Genomic DNA, 25,318 nt, shown 5'->3' on the forward strand with positions numbered 1-25,318 from the left:
AGCAGAAGTAAAAAGCTAACGTAAGGCTATAAACAAACTACACAACGGCCGCATGATAGCGAGTATACACACAAAGCTGTAAAGTGGGATGAAGTTTTGTAGTCTCATTAAGCCATTTGTAAACAACTGACAAATAAAAGCTTCAAAATTCCCGATAGGGGTATTTACTGACGTATTTTACATTGTGGAACCAAACGTTGAAGCGACATTTAATATGCTGAAAGAAAGGTTATTACATTTCATCCTGAGGGGAACGTGAATGTCAGTACATGTTGACATATTTCACAGGATTAGTGAACAAATTCGACCTACTGGTGGCACTTAATCCATAAGGGTTCACCCACTGGGGATCGTGAACATTGGTACAAAATTCAACGCGGTTCCATCCAGTAGTTTAGATATATCCGTCTGGACTGCAGTGGTAGACTCTGCTGTCTTCAATCTGATGAGGGACATGGGAGATCTGAAGCTGCACACAATGACCGATGAAGGTGGCCATAACTCACCACAGCCCACTGAAGCTGCTCTCTCTGTGCACCTTCAAGCATAAAACTAACAAATGGGTCACATGTATATTTTACCCCACTGGCCTGGGGAGCTATAAAATATGATATAACCGGATGTTATGTTTGGTTAGTCATTGCCAGTACATCACAGTTAAATACTTTAGTGCTTAAACATACTTACTGTAATTCTCAAGGTGTGGTCTGCGTGCTCTTCTTCCATCAGGGCTGATCTGAGGTCTGCAGTCAGCAGCATCCGGGCATGAGGATTTCTTTATATTGAATTTATTGAGGTTCTAAAGAGCCTACACAAACACAAAAAAACTTTTCCTATGGAGCTACCTTTAACAGTAGAAATACATAGCCCCTCTAAAAACTGTTGACATAAGGTCTGTCATTGATCCACTGGAGTAACTGGGGCACAGTTCCTGTAAAAAGATGTTTAAGTTGATTTTTAAAAAATGTAATTATCCATTTCTTCACCATAGTTTCTTTTTCCCAGGAGAAATTTTCACACGAGAGCAGGAAAACCCCAATTGTAAGTCATAATATTGCTAAGAGTTTCAATCTATTAAGCCTTTCCAGTTTCAGAGCCATCCTTAATTGTATTAATTACACGTTTCCTGCCCCGACAAGTCAAAATACCTGCTGTGCAAAATGTACACGAGGCAAAACCTGGATGAGTAAAAATAAGATAGCACTACAGGAAAGTGTAAACTGTTGTTCTTCTTTTGTAATTTGGGTGAACCAACTCTTTAAATCGAAGTGGAACGATCTCCTTCAGGTAATGGAATTGACCTACACAGTTTATTATTGTAAAGGAGCCATGTAGCCACAACTGCTGGAGACTAAGTCCCTTTAGTCAATTTAGCCGTAATAAAAACATTTAAGGGTTATATGTTACAAGTAATGGCTTTTGTTTACTGGTTAATAAATAATTTATCAAGACTTTATCCAGCATTAATTGTATCGGTAATAAATTGAAGTAAACTTTTGGATTGCCAGGTTTTGAAAATGCCACAAGGCTGGCACGGCTCTGGAAAAAAGGTTTATTTTCATTGGGATATATATATACTAAATATATATAAATATACATGTATCTGTGTAACTATGGTCAATATTTTTTGTACATTTTTAAAGGTGCAAATTAATAATTGATCACTGAATACTTATTAATATATCTTGTGGTTATCGTTAAATATGTATCTTTTGGAGTACCAAACCTATGGAGGTGGTCGTGGTGGTATGTTAGGTTGAAATGTTCTGGAACTGCAACACGTTTACATTCTGTCTTCCCAAAAACGTGACATAATCCTTCAAATGTAGTCATTTTATGTATGCACATCATCTCTGAGAAGCTTGTGCGCATGCACTGAGCATGTAAACCTTCCCTGACTGCATACGAGTTCAAAAATGTTTCATTCATTAAGCAGGCTCTCAGTCTGGCTGACCTTCATCGGGAATACAATCTCCATGACCGCTGAAGGTCGAATGGCACGGATCCAAAGTGCACAAGTCCCTCCCTGCTCATTTTAATGGATAAATCAGATAGAGTAAAACAGCAGGAGGACCCATTATGATTGATTCATTCAGATGCCGAAAAAGTCAGCATGGGCGTGCCGGGTAGCAAAAAACAAACCAGAAACAAATACAAATGAAGGTTTTTTTTGTTTTTTGTTTTTCAAACACTGTATTTTTTATCTCCACATAACCATCAAAATGACATGTTTAGAGTTTAGAATGTTTTATTATAGTTTATTGTGATAGCATTTTCATTTTTTCTTTTTTTTAAGTTTTGTTTTTTCCAAATAACAAACACAGCAAATAACGTTGAGGGGGAGAAGCAGGGGGAGGGGGAGAAGCAGGGGGAGGGGGAGAGGAGGGCCACATAGATAAAGATAGCTAAATCGATCCATAGATAGACAGATAGATGGAGGCATCAGGTTTGGCTTGATCCTTCCCCCCCGGAGTCCCTCTGGGTCCACACGCGCACGCACGCACGCACACAAACAAACATACACACACTACATTTTGCTTTACAAAGAATAATTGTTATCAGAATAGGATTAATAACTTTCTGAATATATCTTGGAATAAAAAAAGAACAACAAGAGAGGGACACACTGCTGTGAAACCCACCAAAAACTCCCTACGGCTATGTTAGATAAACAGAAATAGATGTGTGCATCGTCTGCATATGGGCGCACATACCATTTGCAGGCTGTGTGTGTGTGTGTGTGTGCATATGTGTGTGTGGGGAGGATGGGAAGAAAAAAATGTTAGCATGTTGGTTTCGGATTCATTCTGAATGCCCCAATTCATGTGCAAAATCCAAACTAGGCCCGTTTCTACAACTTCTCTCTCTACGTGTGCATCTCTGCATGTGTAATGCATCGTCAGCTAGCTAGCGAGCCATCTAAAAACAACAGCAGAGAAAACGGTCAGTTTTGATTTGTTTTTTAGCAGCTGTCCAAATCTCTCTCAGGGGGGCTGGAGTTAAGGCAGGCAGCTGATTTCAGGACATATAACAGGGCCTTAGTAATTTCTTTTCTTTTTTTCTTGACAAAACACAGGTTAGCACAATAATTTGGCATTAAAAATAGATACAGAGCTAATGTTACCACAGAGTCAGAGAGCGAGAGAGAGAGAGAGAGAGAAGAAGAAGTGGGGATGGGGGGGATGGATAACAAGTAACCAAAGTAGTAAAATATGAGCATAACAGTAAAATGGTGCTGATTACATCGGAGATCTCCGAGCGAAAAAACAAAAAACATTGCAGCAGTCATCGATCAAGCTCTAAACAGTATACATTATATATCTGCCAGCTAATTCATGGTGGAAGTCTTTGCTCGCTCAAAAAAAGGGAGGGACGCCTTGAGATTTTTAAGTCGGAGTCTGTTCTCCACCGGGGACTTTAAATGCCTCTGCGCGGCCCTGTTAACAGCCCCGCTATCATTCATACTTGTCATTTAAAAAGAAAGGGCACGGCCGGCCTTAATGTAGCGGGGCGGCGCGGGCGCCTTAGGGTTTAAGTGGGAGATGGACAAATGCTAAAAAGCTGCTGGAGGTGTCTCTTTCCCAGCCCTGGTAAAGAAATAACGAGACCGCAACAACACGCCAAGCTTCACCTTGAATAAGCCCAAAAAAAAAAAAAAAAAATGCTATAGAAACCTAAAGAGCCATATATACACAAAAACGTGCCCGATAAATATAGTTAACAAAAAGTCTCGATTTCCAATCATTTCTTCTTCTTTTTTTCTTTTAAACTTCTCAACTTCATAATGGCGGCCGCTGCTCTCAATCTCCCTTAACGTTTCTTTGAACTTTCCTTGTTCTGTCGTCCCCAAAAGGATCCAGTTTCACACTGAACAGTTTGCTCTTTTATTCTCTCTCCAGACAATTTAAAACACTTTTATTTTAAGCCACAACCAGTTTGTAGTGTTCATTAAATACAAATCATATGCAAGTCAACGAAAAGGACACAAAGACAGAGCGAGCGAGCGAGAGAGAGAGAGAGAGAGAGAACAAAACATGGCGACAAGCAGGGAAAGGAAGCACAAAATAACATAATCATTTGCACTTTTTATGGACAGCAGATACAGAGGGAGTTGAATGCTTCCTAAACCAAACCGGCGGCATACTGGAACACCTATATATCGTCCCTATACACACACACACACACACAAACAGGCACAGCATAAGGACCGACTCCACATGTGGAAACATGTCCTGCTATCAACGTGCTGCGTCATTGTCTCCAGAACATGTACAGATGTGTGTGTATAGACACAACACAGCGCATGGTTTGTTCCATACAGTCAGCTTGTTAAGAGCGTGTTTAATCTCTACCCAGAACCCTCATCGTTACTGCAGATACACCCTAGCTTTAGATTCTGAGGTACGGGAAAATCCCAACAACGTCCTCGGGAATTAAGAGGAGTGTGTGATATTAAACTGCTGGAATAGAATTCTTCACATACCGGCATGTTTTTGTTTTTGAAATAAAAAGATAAAAATACATTTAACCAGCCCCAAAAAAAAATAAAATGAATTTGGTGGCTAAGCTGACTCGGTCCTCGTAAGACTGTAAGAAGTCAGGTTTTTTTAGGGGGACATAGCCCCAACCAAGACCATTAGGTATGGGCGAGGGACATTGCGAAGACATGGCTGAAAGACGGAGAGGAAAAAAGAGAGAGAGGGAGGGGTGGATAAACGAATGAAGCAGAGGAGAGAGAGAAAGAGAGGGAGAGGTTAACAAACTGTTAGTGAGCCTGGACAGTTCTGTAGAAACGCAAGGGGAAGTTGGAGAGGGCGAGGAGGAGGAGGAGGAGGAGGAGGAAGGGTCGGGGGTTGGAGGAGGAGGAGTGTTTTGGGGCTTCAGCAGCAGCCCCCTCCAGCCTGTTGGCCTCCCTGGCTACCGGACAGTGTGGAGTTGGTGGTAGGATGCTGGGGTCCAATCTTAATACCGTTAGCCTGTGTGGAGACAAAGACAGAGACAACCCAAATGAGTTAATGTAAGTTAGGAAAAGACATGAATAAAGCACATCATCATGACAAGATCTCACTCAGGAATGATGAAATGTCTCTGCTGCAATGCTACTCTGGATAATGGCAACTCAGATCACACATCAAGTGTTATGTTGTGGACAAACCCTGTCTATTTCTGATCTATTTATCATTTATCATATATATGAGTTATTCCTGCATAAAGCAACCTAAAGCAAGGTTGCGCCTGGTCAAACTCACATTTTAGGCTTATTGATGCAAATTTGACAAATGGCAAGCCATCTTGACAGAATGCCTGCTAGCCTTGTGGTCTACAGGAGATGGATCACTACGACCCTATACATTCTTCCACAGTACATGTAGACAAACAAAGCAGTGAGGAAGCACATAACACAACTGTGCTTAAACAATTTACTAAAACTTCTGAAGCTGTTGTGTTATTCTAACACCTCATTTTTGATTGTGATTAGACCAATGTGATACCTTAGCTAACCTTCATCCAAAATATGACACCATATTTATTATAAATATTCATTTAAACTTGTTGTATGGAGAAGTACTCCATGCAACGACACCATCCATGTAACACTGAACGGTGCTGGTGCTTCTATTAGATCACATCACAGACGGAGCAACAGGTGCTGCTTTGTGCACAAAGGCAGGGGGAACACCAGCAGCACTCAAGGACACCCGGAGGAAAAAAATGAAAAGCACTTATAAAAGAAGAGGAACCGAGAGAGAGAGAGAGAGAGAGAGAGAGAGAGAGGGAGAGAGAGAGAGAGAGAGGAGGCAGGTGGGTGGTAGAGAGACACGGCTCTTTCATCTCTCTCCCTCTGTGTACTGTGGTGCTCACTTTCCCTCTGTGTTTCGTCATCTCTCTCTCTCTCTCTCTCTCTGTATATATCTATCTCTCTCCCTCTCAGCGTAACTCCCCCTCCTACACTTAGTAGCAGTGGTGCCTCTGGGAAACACTGTATGCCTTTAAATCACATTTATTGAGCTAAGGCCGTGTGTGTGTGTGTGTGTGTGTGTGTGTGTGTGTGTGTGTGTGTGTGTGTGTGTGAGAGAGTAAGTGTGTGTGAGTGTTTTCTCATAGTGGCTGCCAACATTTCTGGTGGGGCTTCCCTCTCTCTCTCTCTCTCTCTCTCTCTCAGCCAGTCAGCTGATGTGGTTTGGCTGGCCGGCCTGCCTTTCCTCCGTCTTACTGTTACTAATAACAAAAACACTCGCTGGCTGGCCAACTCCAGTCACGTCCAAACCAACACTGTGTTACATGCTGGCTGGCTGCATAAAAAGGGCCACATATGTTCTCCATGCACACACTGCTGTTTTTATAGACTCTCTGTGTTCATGGACGTGTTTGTTGGCGTGTACAGGCTGCACAAGGATTGTGTCTGTGTGGACAAAGACATCATTTCACTGATGATTTACGACGTGGTCAAGAGTTTTTGCAAGAAGATTGAAGAAGATTGGTAAGTAAACTAAGCGAACATCCACACTAAAGGTCACGTCAGCCTGACTTGGTTCCAGACCTCGGAAACGCCTCCGAAACTAGTGTTTCCGACCACAAGAAGATGTCAATGTCCATTCAAATCAAAATATGAATCAAAATCAAATATTATCTTTGTTGTTTGAGCTCACAAACAATTGATAGCGGGGATGTTCCGCTACCTGTAGTTTCGTATCGGCCAATCCTGAGTACCGATCCAATACCAGTGCGTTCAAAATAAGAAATAAAAGTTAACCAGGTCATGATTCTCTCTGTAATATCTGTTTTCTATTGCTACGAAAACATCTCTATCAAAGAGCTGGACTCATTCAAGTTTCTCGCCAAATACTACGTTTTACAAGATACATTTGAACGTGTCACTATAATATAATTTACCTTCGCCAAAAACGAATTTGTACTTAATGGAGCTTAAACGCTCCATAACGTAACTCAACGCAACCTCGGTTTACTTAACGTTAGCCGTTTGCTCCATTATTTAACCAAGCAGGACCTTGCTGTCCACTGGCTGCTAACAGCTAACGTTAACAAGCATGATGTAGCCACATCAGGGGGGGAAAAAAAAGAGGATGCACGAGTGTAGTTGTAGTAGTGTGCAGTACCGATCAGGCAGGGTGTAGTAGTGGGGATGTCATCTTACTTCATAGCTAGCTACGTTCATTAAACATTCCGACTAGTGTGGATGAAATCAAAGCAGCTGCTCATGTATTAAGCCCTATGTAGAATTACTTCAACAGTTTGTCTCTGATCAATGTGGAAAACATTAAGTTTACTGCCAATAGGAACAGCTACTGCTAATTCTGTCCAGACTGAGAATAGTCTGCATACAGAAACATCACTTGCTACTGATCAGTTAGGGCAAAATGACAGATAATAAATAGTGAAATATTGAAAGAACCATGAACACTAAGTCAGGTTGATTGAATGAAGTGAAAGGAAATGGCCATTCAGGCTCAATATCAGGCCAACACTGACCTTTCATTCCACCAAACTGACTAAGCTGAACCGGCATCTTTATCGTTGAACATGAACATCCGCTAGGTCACAGTGTGTCCCCTGCAGGAGCCAACCGGAGCCACACAAAAACAGGAAACGCAGGCTTCTGCTGACAGCTAGGCTCAGACTGAAGTGAATGGAGACGGGCAGATATTTGCAGGGACGGAGGGGACTGGAGAGCAGCAGGGCGGACAGTGGATGTGCACACGACTCTGTTCATAATACACAGAGTGTCTGCGGTGTTGAACATGTGGGGGTCGTACACTTTGGGCTCCGTGGACTTATTAAAACACGTTAGCTCGGAAATGGTGAAATGGTAAAATTGATGTCTTGTTGACCTTCATTGACACGCAAGTATCATCTTTAAACACATCTTTTCTCTCTTTTTTGGTCCGAATCTGGTGCTTTTTTCACTCCAAGAGTGGACTACGAAAACCGAGCTTTTGGAAGTGTGTCTGGTTAGGCAGATGCTTTGCAGCAGGTAAGTTAAGAAGTTTGTCGTCATTTTATGAGGACATAAAACAGGGAGTGTCATCAAGGTATTTTCCATTCAGTCAAGACGTCAAATATCAGAAGATCATCAGTGCGACTGTGTAGGAAAACAAGTTTAGCCAGCGCTGAATGGTGCTGGAAAATGTACCAGATTTTACCAGACGTTTGCAGCTTTGTTGTTTGCAGACCAAACAGGATGACAAAGAAGGTAATCCAGCTTTTCTGTGCGGAGGGAGATTTTTACAGATCTAACCTGGAAATGTAAGCCGACGTGGACGCATGACGATTGTTACGCGCGAGGTGCATTTTTGAGAGTTTTGTGATTTGAGTGTGGACGTCGTGTGACTAACACTTGCTGACAAGTGCATACTTGCTGCATGGATAACTGTTCCGCTGAGAGAAGATAACCATCTGGTTGACTGGATCGCAAGCTTACTGACTGGCTGGATATGAAGCTTACGGGCTGACTGGCTGGCTGAGTGTTTGTTTTCTCGCCGAATGACTGAGACCTTGTGGGATGTGAGGAATTTATGAGCTGGCAAGTTGCCAAGAAAGAGAGAGAGGGAAAGAGCGAGTGGAAAATAGATGGGGGAAGAGGAGGAACGAGTGGAGTTTTGCTTGGCTGGCGTCAAAGGAAGCAAAGAAGAAGAGTTTTTTTTTCTCCCCCCTCTCTTTTTAGAGGAGAGAGGAAGCGTGGCAAACCACACATGCTGCTGGAAAACTACACGGAGAAGGAGTGGGGGAAGAGAGGAGAACAAAGACTGGAGGAGAGGAGGTGACAGCCTTGAAAAAAATAAATAATGGAGAGGTTTTAGGAGGAAGTGGAAAAAAAAAGGTGCGTCTCACCTCATTGTTGATATCAAACACTCCCTCCTGGATCTTCTCGTAGATCTCCTTGGCTGTGTTGATGAAGGCCTAAGAGGAGGGGAGAGGAGGAGATTCAATTACATACGTGTATGTCCCCCCCTAAAACATGACTTTGCATTTCTTTTTTTTGCAGAAAAAACTATTTAAAAAATAAATAAATGATGGCTGAAGGTGTGGATCCATTCGTGGAATATTGTAATAGTGTTAAATGGTGGCGGGAGGCTCGGACATTCCACGTTTTAAGAGTTGGCCGCTGGACAGTGACGCACTCACAAAGTTGTGTTAATTCAGAAAAAAAATGACCAAACGCAGACTTCTTGATGTAAAGTATGGGAGGTCCAAGCTATACAGCAGCACTTGAAGGCCACACTGTAACTATTACAAACATAAAAACAAGCACAGTTTATCACATGCTGAATTAAAGAGAAACCTACAGCTGCCTGGGAGGCTAACGAGACGCACACAGAAATATAAAAGACGCTGTTTTGAGTATTTAAGATTTTTAGTAAAACTGGCTTAAAACACACATAAAGGTAAGTAATATTTCTAAAAGGAGCCAAATCATGATGGCTTTTAAAAAAAAAAAGTTTAACCTTTTTGAAAGGACACATATACACTTATTATTCTGAGAGGGAAAAGAGAAGAACTGTATGAATCTCATGTCGGCGCATTTAGAATAGAGCTGAAGACAGGATGTAGTTAGCTTAGCTTAGCATAAAAACTGGGAGCTGTGGGAACGGGCTAACTCAGCCCCTCTACAAAGCCCCTTTTTCACAGCAAAACCCTTTCCACAGGGACTAGGAACCTTATGTGTGTCAACATTGGGGAGCAGAGGCCTAACTTAAGATCTGGGACATGTATTTGTACTCTCTGAAAGTACAGGAACTTTTAGGCTGGGGTTTCCAGAGAATGAAATATGTTGTTTTCTGATTGTTTCACTGCATTTATGTTCTTAAGAGCAAATAATTAACCATCAAACACTCAACAGATGATTCACTGTGGAGACAGACGCTCACCTCTGTATTTCATTCACGATGTGGACTGTGAAGAAGTAAACCTCCTCACTGAATAATATCTACGGGACTTTAAAAGCTTTTATAAGACCTTGTTAGAAGCTGCAGAAACCCTTTAGAGCAGATTTGCTTCTTCTTGCTGACAGCTGCTACAAGAAGAGCAGAACCCACACCCACACACACAATCTCTGTTTTCTTTCCACACACCTCACAGACAGCACTGCAGATCAAAGATGTTAGAATAAAGTGGAATTAAGCTCCCTGAGCTACTCGCCTGTGACTGTGATATTGCTGCATTTGTCTCCCAATAGACAAGCCTCTAAGTGTCTCAGGGGTCCAAACTGGAGAATGGATGAACTTGTTGTGCAGTCTGTGTGATCTGACATGGAGTCGCTCTACTGATGAACAATGGAACACCACTACAAACTGCAACTTTGTCAGGCCGAGAAAAAGCATGCGTCTTCAGCATAGTCATTAAAGGACTGAAAAAAATATGTCCTGAACTTCTAATCTGACACAAAGTCTGAAAATAGACAGAGGAGCCCTAGGGTGCTCCCTGGTGCACTCTGTCCTGTTCACTCCTGTCCTCCTTCCTTCCTTCAACATATCTCTGCGTCCCTTGTTCCTCCACACTTCCTTTTCTATGAGATTCAGATGTGTGTGGATTGTTCGACAGGGTAAACAAAGAGAGGAGGAAAAGAGAAAACTGATGAGAGAACATGGAGAGGGAGAGAGAATATTGGGGGAAAGGAAAGACTAGAGCAGGGAGACCAAACTTTTTTCTGATTGTGGGCCGTATTTAGAACAATATAGTTTACCGTTTGACATTACAGTTGTTTAATGGTGTTCCCACATATTACAAAAGCATATCAGTGTCTGCTGCAATTTCATTTAAATGAATTGAACACCTTTGAACTGTAATATAGTGCATGGCCTAAATGCTTAACATATTATGATGTCATGTTTAAATCTGTAAGTAAGTAACATTAAAACAGGCAAAAATTGGGTTTCTGTTCATGGCCTAAGACCACTTAGAAGAATAAGATGCAAATGTAAATGTAAATCTGTGAGTGGAACATTAAGATGTAACAAACAGAAATGGGTCAATATTGGTTTCTGTGCCAAGAGCTTATAAGACACAGATCATTTCACTTAGTCAACATCTAGTTTTTAAACTAGGATGCAAAATGTACATAGAGTAAAAATGTATTAGGAATATGATCAAACAATATTCTAGTTTCTTTAAAAAATAATTTCAGGCCATTAAAGTTTAGTTTGGCCATCCAAAGGCCTAGAGGAATGGTTACAAGTAGAGAGCTGAAAAGCAGAGGAAAAAAATGAAAAGAGATATAAAAAATAAATAGACAAGGATGCGGAGATAAAATAAAGAGGAGGGATAAAGAACTAAGGACAGAAACAAGCAGAGGCTGAGGAAAAGGGTCTCTAGGAAGGGAGGATGTAAGGAGAGAAGAAAAGGAAGGAGAGATGAGAGGATGCTTACAGGGACCTCTCTCTAAGGAGCATCCCGTCGGCCCGGTGTCCACCCACGGACCCTGACGACAAACCCGGCCCACCGATTGGCTGCTGAGTGTCGCTGAGGGGGAGGCGGGGCGCGGGTTATGAATATGTATGAACTATAACTGGTTGATATACTGCTGAGAGAGAGAGAAAAGGAGATGATGGAGAAGAGGAAGAAGAAATTAATGGAAGAGGCGCAGGAAGACGTAGAGGAGAAAAAGGGGAAGAAAACACGCTGGAGGAAGGGGGGAGGAGGATGTGGATGAGAGTGTGTGTGTGTGGGGGGGGGGTAAAGAGCAAATGATGGACGTCGAGGGATGAGGAGGGATGAAGCGAGAAGAGATGAAGGGAAGGGAGGAGTGGAGCGGTATCGGGAGGATTCAGAGGACACTAATGAGACAAATTAATCATACCACACACACACACACACACACACACACACACACACACACACACACACACACACACACACACACACACACACACACACACACACACACACACCCCCCCCCCTCATCTTAACCCCGGAGAGAGCTCCACTCAACAGTGGTGTGTGTGTGTGTGTGTGTGTGTGTGTGTGTGTGTGTGTGTGTGTGTGTGTGTGTGTGTGTGTGTGTGTGTGTGTAGCATGATATAGGCCAAGCGAGCGAGGGCTAGGGAGAAAAATAATCGATGTAAACACACACACACACGCACACGCACACGCACACGCACACGCACACGCGTACTCTGTGCAGTGCCCCCCTGGCTGGCGCGCTGTGCAGTGTAGGATGGGATTATTTATGTGATTGGATAAGTGAGGAAGGGGTCCCCCAGGAACCACGCCATGCATTCATTACACACGACAACACCCACGGGCGTGGCAACGCGAGGGGCAGGCTAACCACGCTGTGTGACGCTGATGTGACGCTGATGTGACGCGGGCAAGGTTTTAGGCTCCAGCGTGGTGCCGACCCATGATGCCGGGGCATCTACACATCCAGGTAAGTACATTAAACTACAACAGGACAGATAGTCAACACTAACAAATATTAATATATTATATTTAAATAAAATAGCTTTACCTGGCCCTTAATACTACATTTACGGCACGGCTACAAACAGTAAAATGACTATTACCACTCGTTTTACCCATGTACCCTGGTGTAGAATCTAATCTCATCAATGGTTAACTCTATTCCTGTGTGCAATTGATAATGTTTACCGTGTATATGTAATAAGTCATATTGCATCATATCAGAGGTGGATGACACAAATTGGACTAAAATGTGATTTGTAACGCGTACACAGCTGGTATCAGCCAATGATTGGGTCCAACCCTGTTACCCATGATGCTGTTTAACAATGCGCTCGTTACAAAACATCATTGCAGCCCGACAAAGGCTTGTTGATTCACACATCCTGACATATTCAAAGATATGGCCTCCAGTGAAGGACGTTTATGGTCGCGTTGTGTTCCAGATAGGGGACCAACTGCAGCCACACAAGTCAACATGCAGCACTAATGACTGTGAAACAGCTGATATGTGTGAAATTCTGATCTGGCTCCGTCCTACGAGAAGAGATTCATGTGTGTAATGCTGTATCTTTTAGTGTGATTTTTTTCCCCCTATAGGGCTAGCTATAATACGTCATAATTATGAGATTTTTTTTAAATTTTCAAAATAAGTGCGCTGCAGGCGATGCAAAGAAAAACAATGTTAAATAAATGTTCATTTAAAGTTAGCAATGTTTTGACTCATTTGTTATTATTATTATTAAATTGTTGCATTTTATTGGATGTAAAAAAATAAATAAAAAATGAAATCGACATTAGATACCCGCTGTCAGCCAACCAATATCAGTCGACCAATAGTCTATAAAAGGCCCCATCAGCCTGAATACAGTATACAGTGGGTACGGAAAGTATTCAGACCCCTTTAAATTTTTCACTCTTTGTTTCATTGCAGCCATTTGCTAAAATCGAAAAAGTTCATTTTTTTTCGCATTAATGTACACTCAGCAACCCATCTTGACAGAAAAAAACAGAAATGTAGAAATTTTTGCAAATTTATTAAAAAAGAAAAACTGAAATATCACATGGTCATAAGTATTCAGACCCTTTGCTGTGACACTCATATTTAACTCACATGCTGTCCATTTCTTCTGATCCTCCTTGAGATGGTTCTACTCCTTCATTGGAGTCCAGCTGTGTTTAATTAAACTGATTGGACTTGATTAGGAAAGGCACACACCTGTCTATATAAGACCTTACAGCTCACAGTGCATGTCAGAACAAATGAGAATCATGAGGTCGAAGGAACTGCCCAAGGAGCTCAGAGACAGAATTGTGGCAAGGCACAGATCTGGCCAAGGTTACAAAAGAATTTCTGCAGCACTCAAGGTTCCTAAGAGCACAGTGGCCTCCATAATCCTTAAATGGAAGAAGTATGGGATGACCAGAACTCTTCCTAGACCTGGCCGTCCAGCCAAACTGAGCAATCGTGGGAGAAGAGCCTTGGTGAGAGAGGTAAAGAAGAACCCAAAGATCACTGTGGCTGAGCTCCAGAGATGCAGTAGGGAGATGGGAGAAAGTTCCACAAAGTCAACTATCACTGCAGCCCTCCACCAGTCGGGGCTTTATGGCAGAGTGGCCCGACGGAAGCCTCTCCTCAGTGCAAGACATATGAAAGCCCGCATAGAGTTTGCCAAAAAACACATGGAGGACTCCCAAACTATGAGAAATAAGATTCTCTGGTCTGATGAGACCAAGATTGAACTTTTTGGCGTTAATTCTAAGTGGTATGTGTGGAGAAAACCAGGCACTGCTCATCACCTGCCCAATACAATCCCAACAGTGAAACATGGTGGTGGCAGCATCATGCTATGGGGGTGTTTTTCAGCTGCAGGGACAGGACGACTGGTTGCAATTGAAGGAAAGATGAATGCGGCCAAGTACAGAGATATCCTGGAAGAAAACCTCCTCCAGAGTGCTCAGGACCTCAGACTGGGCCGAAGGTTCACCTTCCAACAAGACAATGACCCGAAGCACACAGCTAAAATAACAAAGGAGTGGCTTCGGAACAAGTCTGTGACCATTCTTGACTGGCCCAGCCAGAGCCCTGACCTAAACCCAATTGAGCATCTCTGGAGAGACCTGAAAATGGCTGTCCACCAACGTTCACCATCCAACCTGACAGAACTGGAGAGGATCTGCAAGGAAGAATGGCAGAGGATCCCCAAATCCAGGTGTGAGAAACTTGTTGCATCATTCCCAAGAAGACTCATGGCTGTACTAGCTCAAAAGGGTGCTTCTACTCAATACTGAGCAAAGGGTCTGAATACTTATGACCATGTGATATTTCAGTTTTTCTTTTTTAATAAATTTGCAAAGATTTCTACATTTCTGTTTTTTTCTGTCAAGATGGGTTGCTGAGTGTACATTAATGCAAAAAAAATGAACTTTAGCAAATGGCTGCAATGAAACAAAGGGTGAAAAATTTAAAGGGGTCTGAATACTTTCCGTACCCACTGTATTTGGGTGTCTCCATGTACTGTGCATGTGTGTGTTATTACCTCCTCGACATTAGAGGCAGTCTTGGCTGAGGTCTCCATGAATATGAGGCCGTGTTCTCTGGCAAATGCTTCCCCCTCCTCTTTCTTCACCTCTCTCCTCGACTCCAGGTCACTAAAAAACAAGCACAAACACGTTGATACGATGACATAACGTGTTCTCATGGTCAGCCAAAAGGATAACATTAGTGGCCTGGTACATTAGTACACCCTCTGAACAGGTGTGCAGCAGGAACAGTGAGGAGGAAGCTAACACGAGTCAGTGTCGCTTAAATTCTGTGATAGAGTTTTCTCTCATGAACTTAAACTGAGATGTGTTCATGATGACAAAGCACTGATAATAGCAGCCAAAGATGACTCAGGCTTTGTTGTTTTGTATGTATGGTAGGGTACCTGGGCAGCCGAGGTTGGCTGCAGAAGTGAACTTCCTCATTTAAATTTTAACAAGAAGAATGTATTTACATCTATGACAAATGTCATAGCACACCATTCTCTATCAGGCCGCACGTTCTGATGTATTTTTTGCACAGGGGTTGGCAAGTATTTCAGCCTTGTTGCGTCACAGCCAGACTGAATAACCAGATCTAAGCTGTTAATTTAATTCTGAGTGGAACAGTTTGATTCATTTAAATTTGAACACAAGCTAGAGTGTAACGTTAGGACTACTTAAACAAAACCATTGTAATACAGAACAACGGTTTTAAACCCGACACACAGCTGATTATCTGGCTTTGTGGAGGACCGTCACTGTGTGATGCATCTCACCTCTTGTTGCCAATGAGCATGATGACCATATTGGAGTTGGAATGTTGGCGAGCGTCCTCTAACCAGGTCGTCAAGTGGTTAAAGGTGTCCCTTCTGTGAAAACGAGCAAAGAATACAGTTCAACACTGATACAGAAGAAAAACATCAGAGATAAAGCACCTGGTTCTGATCATCAAGAAGCTTCACAGTACATATTGATATCAGATTTGACTCTCCCTTGAGTGGTGAATGGTGTTCTTGACACTTCCTCTTGTTCTAGTTTACTGTCCTCAAGCCCGAGGCACCATGTCTAGAGTCCCTCTAGTGGCCCCTAAAGGTTGTTATATCCACTGTGCCCAACAATATTATAAACTATATCAAAAGGAACTCCAAAGCAGCAAGTCGACTAACTAGGTCAGGGCTAAGAACTGCAGGATCCTCCTAGGGCTGCACCCTCTTAGTCAATTGTCGATAATTTTTTTAATGCTTCATGCTGAAAGTCTCAATTCCAGGAAACTTCTGAGGTCATCTCTGGTAAACACAAAATGTAAAGGGGTGCCTTTGAGTGAGAAACTTTAACAGATCGGTTGATTAAATCAATTTAAAGATTAGATGACTTTCTTTAGTCAAGGACAGCCCTAGATTCTACTTCTGGGGAACATGAATATCCAAAAGAAAGAAAAAAAAATAATCTATTGACCTCTGGCCAATCAGTTTTTTTTACATAGATGAGGCTGGTGGGGCTGAGATTTTGACCTGATGGACAAAAAGGTCACAGGGTCATGGCGATCATTAAGAATTAACCTCTGGGGACCATGAAGATCAATAATAAATCTCATGCCAATCTGGCCAGCAGTCGTCAATATATTTGGCTTCGGACCGTAGCGTTGAATTGATTTAAACCTGCAGCTCACCGGGTTTGAAAAGAGAAGCTGCTCAAACCCAATTCACACTCGTCTCAGGAGGATCAGGTAGCTATTCTATCTTAAATGAGCCGAGTTTAAGTGCATCCAAGACAGACTGAATGTCCTTAATGGATGGGTACAAAGTATGGTTCAGACATTCATGGTTGCCAGACACCATGAATTCTTCAACAACTACTGGATGGATTGCCATAAAAATTGGGTTCACGCATTCATGCCCCGTCAGGTTATCACTTTGTTGATTCCTAACTTTTTCATCTAGCGCCATCATCAGGTCTTTTATGCAGTTGTACAATACTTTTAATTTATGATCAAATACCTGCAAAACAAATGACTTTCCAACCCATCTCAGTTGACTTCAAGTTGACTGGTACTTAGCAAGTGTCTTAGCACACTGACACACTAAAGTAAGTTGTCGAACATTGTAAACAATAAACCTGCTCAACACCAGCTTGTTAGCATTGGTATTGTTAGCCTGTTGGTGTTAGCATTTAGCCAGTACGTTCTGGAAATGCATCTGTGAACTCCTGCAATGCATATTTTTCATTGGTGCAGCTATATGTTGATTTACTAAAAACTCAAAAACATTATGCTAATCTACAATATTTGGCAACGTCCCATAGTGGGGAAAGGATGCTTATGATAGGACAGGTTGAACTAGGGGTATTTTGAACTTCGTGTCATTGTTTCTCATTCTAACAACCAAATTCACAAAGTTCCTGAACGCAGCCTGGCTGCAGAATGCGTAGGGGTCTGTCTTGATTGGTGTTTGTTACCTTGTGATGTCATAGACTAGCAGAGCTCCTGCTGCTCCTCTGTAGTAAGACCTGGTGATGGACCGGAACGATTCCTGACCAGCCTGCAGAAACACATACATATATTAATAAACAGAAATTGAAATCTGAATTATTGAAGTGACCGCAGACAACTGCTGATCCCCTTGCTTTCCTAAAAAGAGTCAGGCCTCATCAGTCGGTCCTACAGGGCATCCTCCCACCAGTCCTGTTTATCTACCAGTCCCGATTATTTAGTCTAGTCCCAAACATGCCCTGTGCCGGCCCTGATTCTCTAGCAGTGTCCGGCTCCAGGTTTTTCTATCAGCTGGTGGAGAGGACAGGACAGAGCAGAGCCTGTAACCCGATACAATGGACTTCTCTCTTTTCTCTCTCCATCCCTCACGTCGTCACAATCCCTTTCTTTCGCTCTGTTCGCGTGCATTACCTCCCAGCTTCCTTATTTTTGAACAACATGGAAGGTCACATCGGCCGCGGTGTCATGTGGATTAAACCTGTAGCATTGTCATATCAACAGTCCGTGCCCCCCCCCCCCGGTCACCTTGTTCCCTCACTCCCCCTTTCCATTATTACCGCTCATTGTCTCACTTCCACTGTCTCTTCCTGGCATCACTCATCCTCTCATTCTTTCGCCATGAATCGCCAGGGCCTCCACTCTTTCCATCACTCCTTTCACCATCTAGCGCCCTTACACCCCCCCCCCCCCCTATTCATCCTCTGTCTTCATCCCATGTACAGTAACAATGTTGTCTGTGTTTCGCCCGGGCAGAAAACAAAACACCGCTCTATCCTTGCAGCTGCAGCACTGCTCTGACCTCATCTGAAAAACCAGACAGTCAGTCAGAAACACAGCCAGCCAGTGAATCATTTAGCAAGTCAGAGCACCAGGATGCCAGTTTGTTACCCAGGTACCCAGTCTGGTCGCTCCCCCAGTCAGAGGACTAGTCACTCAGTCGCTGAGCCGGTTAGTTAAGACAGCTAGACACCGGTAACTAGCTCAACCAGTCAGCCAGAGGACCGGTCAGTGAAGCAAACAGCCAGTCAGACGGCCACCCGTTGGTGAGGGAGCGGCCAACCAGTCTGTAATGCTATTAGTGAATAAATGATAAATAATGGTGAAGGAGAGGGAACGCCGTGTCTGTCTGCCATCTGCTCTACACGCACACGTTTCCCCAGCCGTTTGGTGGTGGTGTTTTGTACAAGTCTAGTAAGTAGGGAAGTCAACGGTTACGCATGTCGGTCATTAGGTTTCTGTAAGATCTATATGTTGATTTCACATGGGCCCGAAAGAAAGCTTCAATATGTCAAAATTCTATATGAGACTAGATATCGTTAGATTTTGGATGTCATAGATGTTATGGTCTTAATCTCTAGTTTCAAGTCTTTTTCAACACAGCATGATGTTCATTTAGTAAATTATGGTCCATTTAGAGTCAAATAGACCATAAAGCAGGGTATGCTTTAGGGCGGGGTTACTGTGATTGACAGGTCGCTACCGCTATCAGAGATGTATACGGCATCTCTGTCACTCCTCCGCATTCTAAATTTGGAAACTTCCATTCATTGGTTTGTGAAAAAACAACAACATGGCAACGGCCGTATTCCAAGACGGCGACAGCAAAATTGCCGAACTGGAGGTTTCATAACTGCAGTCCACAAACCGATGGGTGACGTCACGACGACTACGTACACTGCTTATACACATTCTTTGGTCATAATATGGCATAAGTGCTGCCTTTTTCTGGTTGCAGGCTGCATCACAGTTAAGTGATGTCATTTTCAGAATTTACCATATTGTTCTAACCGTCTTAATTTTAGCCCTTACCCAATTAGTCCTTATATCCAAATTACTGATGATTATTTATCAAAATGTAATTATGTAAATATTTTGTGATAGCGCGAATATTCAACACCACTACATCATCGCAATATTGCTATCAAGGTAAATGTTAACAAAGCATGCCATTTTAGATTCTTCTCAATATTTATCATTTGGCTCTTCTAAATCGGCCATTACAGAGACCACCGATCAGACTATCCAGAGAGAATATCAGCTGATAACCATCTGTTGGCGAAGCACCTGTGACCTGATCAGAAAGTGTCGATAAACATCAGCAAAACCAACCGAAAAGACATAAGACGAAGACATTTGCAACATTCAAATTAAACTGATGTAGCGTTTCGAAATGCGGCGCCAAAGCTCATAGTCAACGGAGCGCCGGAGTAAAAAGGGGTTTACTCTAGTATCTCACTTATTTCGCGTTTTTTTTTCTTCTTCTATTCTTTAAAATGAACCAGTTAGAAACGAACAGACGCTGGCATCCTTACTGGAAAGCATCAGTGAGCCATGCTGGTTGTCATATTGACATGATCTAATCAGGACTACATGACACCCGGATAACCAGGTGAAGACGATTAACTAGCAGTTAGAAAACCTGCAATAGTATTAGTTTTGATTAGCAGGACTGACATCACTGCTGTGGGCCTTCACACTGTTTTCCATGGAGCTCTAACTCCACCTGCTGGTCAACTGGTTAACTGCATAGACAGGAAGCCAGAGTACACTGATACAACGGTCAGAACATCACTTCCACACTCGCTGACGCTGTGTATGGGGTTTTAATATGATTACTAACGTTACAACAGTACCTCCACAGATTGATAGGAATGTTCACTCACTTAAAGTGGAACAGAAACCATTGAGCTTCTATTATTTCCCTCTTCAGCTAGAATATTGCATGTTTTTTTAAATAATTTTTATTAGCTTTGAGGGATTTATGTACAGCTAAAACTATCTGGAAAAGCATGAACACAACATGGAAGATGTTGACAAAGTGAGTACAACTTTTATGAGTAAGCCTTCTTATCATCTAACAGAGCTCCAGATATATTGCTTTTACATATCTTACACTTTAATTCATTCAAAATTATTCAGGGCATGTAATGATCAAATATTTATATTAAAATTCTGTCAGATTCACACAAAAAAATTGCTTTGTGAAGACTTTTTCAGATTATTTCCAATAAAAGTAATTTGTATTTATGACACGCTTCATTACAGAATCACAGGTTCTGTTTATGTTGAAGACCTCAGACGTCTGCATTTTCAGAGAAAGACGTTTAATTTAGGGCATTTAAGTTTTGTTCAGCTCACTTTAAAGAGTCATGAATCTGCTGCCACATTGAGGAGAGCTTCCTTTAATATAAATAGGTACACACACACGCACGCACGATTTATATACACATTAGATATATTACCGTATCCCAGATCTGCAGTTTAATCTGTTTGCCATCTATAGTGATCATCCTCGCTCCGAACTCCACACCTGGACACACACACAAACAAACAGAAAAATGGGAATTAGGACAATTAGGTATTTTCTCCCGTCGCAAAGAACTCACCCCCCAAAAAAAACTGATCATAAGCATCATTAGTTCAGAAAAGGAACCTCATAAGATAAACAGTGATAAACAGACAGAAACCGAACAAAAAGGGGACACTAAGTATCAAAGTATTACATAATATTACACACGTTTCACTCATTTTTTTTACAAGGTATGCAAAATATTTTAAATAAAATGGGAGTGGGACACACCTCTGTTTGAACTCATTTTGTGTCTTCTAATCTATCAGGGAATTTACTCTAAATCATATCTTTTGACATTTATTGGTTACCTATTGTCCGTCATATATGCCAAAAGTGATAAAGCTGTGATAAGCAACAGTCACATGGTAATATTGGCCCATCCAATTTTTTGGGGGTTGGGCTCTAAACTGCTGCATCATACAGCATGTATAAGTGCTTGTTGTTTTCCTTTATAAAAAGCACGTTTTACAGCTTATTCATCCATTGTACGTGGATCACACAGATGAGTTGCCTAGACAGAGATACTGTAGTGTAGTATGTTATCACTGACCCAACAGGGTGGCCAAACTGTCATTTCTACGACAGAATATTATACTGCACATATTTCACATACCTTGTGCTTTCTCTAGCTCAGATATTATTTCCTATGATTGATAAAACGATTATTATTAATAAAAAAAGGATTAACTGTAACTGAGGTGAACCATGCTGTCCTATGACCGTGGCAAAGCAGTCCAATGCTTAAGTGGCAAAACCTTAAACGACCTCAGCCATCCCTTAAATCACCACTGCTATAAAATATCTTAATTAGTAAGATTGGCTACTTTATAAAGCCAGCTTGTTATCTCAGCACATAGCGTTGTATATACAGTACCAGTCAAAAGTTTGGACACACCTTCTCATTCAATGGTTTTTCTTTATTTTTTTCTACATTGTAGATTAATATTGAAGACATCAAAACTATGAAGGAACACATATGGAATTATGTGGTAAACAAACAAATGCTCAACAAACCAGAATATGTTTTATATTTTACATTCTTCAAAGTAGTTGAATGAGAAGGTGTGTCCAAACTTTTGACTGGTACTGTGTGTGTGTGTGTGTGTGTGTGTGTGTGTGTGTGTGTGTGTGTGTGTGTGTGTGTGTGTGTATGTGTATATATATATATATATATATATATTTAAGCCTGATTCAGTCCTCACCGTAGAGTACCTGGTGCTCCTTTTAATGTAGCTTACATTGTGTGTCATGTTTTTTTTATTAAGAGTAGGTTTGGGCAAACCAAAGAGAAATTTCTACCTTTCCGACACAAAAAAAGGGAAGGGTAAAGTATTTTGTATTTATGATATTAAGGTGAGACTGGTCTCCTTATTCTTAAGACATCATTTGCAGTGATTTTTCTATTGTAGTTCAATGTGATTTGATCCGTCCGAATGTAAGGGCTCAACTTTGCTTATCTGAAACTACATTAACTGTGATACAAGATATACAGTTGTCAACATCAGCTGTAATAATTTTGCTTTCTAACAAGAGGCATGAGTTCCATTAGTTAACGCTAAATGATGATGATATTTCATACATTTAATGAATGGGTTTCTAGTGATGATGTTGCCCTGGTGTGATGTGTAGAGTTTGTTAGAGGACAGGCGCTCTTACCGATAGTGAGATCGTGAACCGGCTGAAACCTCTTGTCTGTGAACTGTAGTAATAGACATGACTTCCCCACACCTGAAATAGAAAAAAAAACCCCACAAACACAGCATTAAATAGAGCTGGAACAGTGATTATATAGTCACACACATACAAGCACGAACACATTCCAGATTAATTTCCAGAGGTGTCACATGTGCTGAGAATAAAACACCACACAGGCCACTAACATCATTATGAAATCAATTACTTCTCCGAGCTCTGAACTCCCACACAGACACTCTGCTGTTTGTAGGCAACAGCCCTCTGTAGGAAGTTACAGATGTACAAAGATAATTAATGCATTATAGGTTTAATTGAGTAAAATTAAACTTGGGAGTATTGGAGTCACTGACAACCCCGAAGCGGAGCGTACACACCATTTCTCCAACCTAGCTTCAGTTAACCTGAGCCAACTGTTAGTGAGCCAACTGTTACATAGCCAGCCAACCTGCAGTGTGTGTGTGTGTGTGTGTGTGTGTGTGTGTGTGTGTGTGTGTGTGTGTGTGTGTGTGTGTGTGTGTGGGCTCATTATTAACACGCCTCCACACATGACTTCTAATAGCTTCGTGAAAGATTTGTGCTGAGACGTTTTATATCAACAGATTCCCGGAAGCTATGCTGTTACTTCCTTGACACATGCTTGAAAAACAAACATTGGAAGCGTTAGAAACACACAAAACAGGTTTGGTTCAGCAGCAGCTCCACTGCAGCATGTTTAGAAAGTGACTGAAGAAAAGAACAGCTGTAAAACATTTTCACTTTTCAGTACACATAGCCTGATTACCAAAGGTGAGACAGCACGCTGTTATTATCCTAGCTAGGGGTTTGGCCATACGCCCAATATACTCGACGTATTGCGTCTTTCTGAAACGGTGACGGAAGATGCCGGCCTCCACTTTGAAGAAGACGGACAAACTAGCCACCATGCTGTTTTGAGGTACTTCTTTATTCCAGTCCTTACGGTAAGAGTAAGAGCGTGTTATAGCTGACTTCAAAATAAAAGACGTTGCACGTTATAGGCAGTTTGACGTTCATTCAGTGAGTTAGTCAGTCTGTCAATATCAATCAATCAATCAACAAAACAACATTACTACATATAAAACAACAAATAAATACAAAATGAAAATACTGCCTGCAAACTGTATTTCAAGAGAAAAAATGAATTTCAATATAATAATTATTAGTCAAACTTTATAATAATTCATTTCCATAAACCAATCTGACTTCAAAGTACCTGATGTGAAATTTCAAAATGAAAGTCCTCTATAATATCATCTACAAGCTGTGTTGCTCCAAATTCAGATGATCTTACTTGAATCATCACGCTGGTATGATCATATGCGTCAAAAGGTTAAATCAAACGGTAATTTGAGAGAAAATAAAGTGTATCAAGGCTTTAAAGTCATATGGCCCAGTCTAATATGCACAACACCGAGCTAACATTTAGAGATGAATCATATCTCTTACACCTAAAAAGGAAAGGTTCACATATTGCAAGTCTTTCTTTATATAATACTCAAATGCACATATTTAGTGGAGGTGAAACAAAGTCTACTGATGAAATTAATCTGCAACCGTTCTGATAACAGAAATATGCAAACATTCAGTGGTTTGTTGAGGGTTTGCTGCTTTTTCTCTCTTACTCTGTTGGAAGTGGAGAATCTTTGATATTTATTTTTTTAAGTTCCGGGAAATAGTTATGGTAATTTTTCAATATTTTCTGACATTTTATAGACCAAAGAGTCCATTGAAGACATTTGATAAGTTAAATCGATAATTAGTTGCAGCGGTGGTTGAGCCTCTGGCCCTCTGATGGAAGTATTGCAATATTTAGTTATTTGCAATATTACTAACTTGGTGTCTGTGGGGAAGCTCACAAAAAAAGTGCAGTACTACAGTTTTTCTCCATTGTACGCACACAAAAAAAAAAAATAGTCCCAAGACCCAAGACTCCAGACTGCACAACTCTGAGCACAATTCCTTTGTTTTCACTCAAATAGAAATTCTTAAATCAACCACAACTGAAATCTAGAGGTTGGCCACTTTTTTTTCTGTAGAAAGTGACACATCTTCACCTTATTTTTATATCAAAAGTTCTTCAATTTCAATTGTGCAACTATTAGAAAAGGAAGAGTGTCTCAATGTAAAAGATAAAGAGCTGTTTAATGATCATTTTGCAGACGTGGGTTGATGCCAGGATGAGCCGTCTGAGGGTTGCGGTTAGAGCGCAGCACAACGCTGTCAACAGGCAGTGTATGGGAGGATGGGGGGGGGGGGGGGGGGAAGGATGCTGGTGAAAAGGCCAGAAGGGGTTGGCTGACAGACGTTGAAGGAGCTGACAGGGAGGGACGTGGTCGTCTTCCTCCTTGGTGGTTTCCAAGGGTTACCATCACCAGGCAGCGGGGCGTTGCTAGGCAGGCGTCCTCGCGTGGTGATGATGCGACTGAGGGAAGAATCGTGAGGAGGATGGCTATATCACGAGTAAATATTGTGTCATATTGACCTCCTTCACACTTGTGTGTTCAGCAACAGACTTCACTCCTCTATGGCTGTCATAGAGAAAACATTAGGCCATTTAGCTTCCGTTTATAGTTTTCCAATAAGCTAAATGAGTCAAAATAAAATAAGCAGACCATTCCAGCGCAGCACAGCTTCCCGTTTCTAGCTAAAGGCTGACAACATGACACCTGCAGTACGGAGCAGGAGCAAAACAGTCTATTGCAGCCCCCAATCACAACCTGCTGTGCCTTCAAATGGTGAGAGTGGCTACACTCACCATAATGAGAGGAGAACTACGCATTATGTCACAGCGTCTCGATGGGGTTATAACGCCTCGCCGTGTC

At 41.8% G+C, this 25,318-nt stretch overlaps 1 protein-coding gene across 1 annotated transcript in view; it reads right to left on the minus strand.

Moving 5' to 3' along the window:
* Positions 1–2,234: 2,234 nt before the first annotated feature.
* The window catches only part of rab2a (RAB2A, member RAS oncogene family), a 29,686-nt gene continuing 6,602 nt past the window's right edge, over positions 2,235–25,318 (minus strand). The window contains exons 2-8 of the mRNA XM_054602252.1: positions 22,440–22,511; positions 20,674–20,741; positions 17,398–17,480; positions 15,720–15,812; positions 14,958–15,069; positions 8,851–8,919; positions 2,235–4,976 (exon numbers count right to left, since the gene is read on the minus strand). Coding sequence (XP_054458227.1) covers positions 4,881–4,976; positions 8,851–8,919; positions 14,958–15,069; positions 15,720–15,812; positions 17,398–17,480; positions 20,674–20,741; positions 22,440–22,511 — 593 coding nt within the window. The 3' untranslated portion in view covers positions 2,235–4,880. The remainder of the gene's footprint in view (positions 4,977–8,850; positions 8,920–14,957; positions 15,070–15,719; positions 15,813–17,397; positions 17,481–20,673; positions 20,742–22,439; positions 22,512–25,318) is intronic.

This window comes from Anoplopoma fimbria, chromosome 8 (genome assembly GCF_027596085.1).
Source record: "Anoplopoma fimbria isolate UVic2021 breed Golden Eagle Sablefish chromosome 8, Afim_UVic_2022, whole genome shotgun sequence".
Classification (NCBI taxonomy): Eukaryota; Metazoa; Chordata; class Actinopteri; order Perciformes; family Anoplopomatidae; genus Anoplopoma; species Anoplopoma fimbria.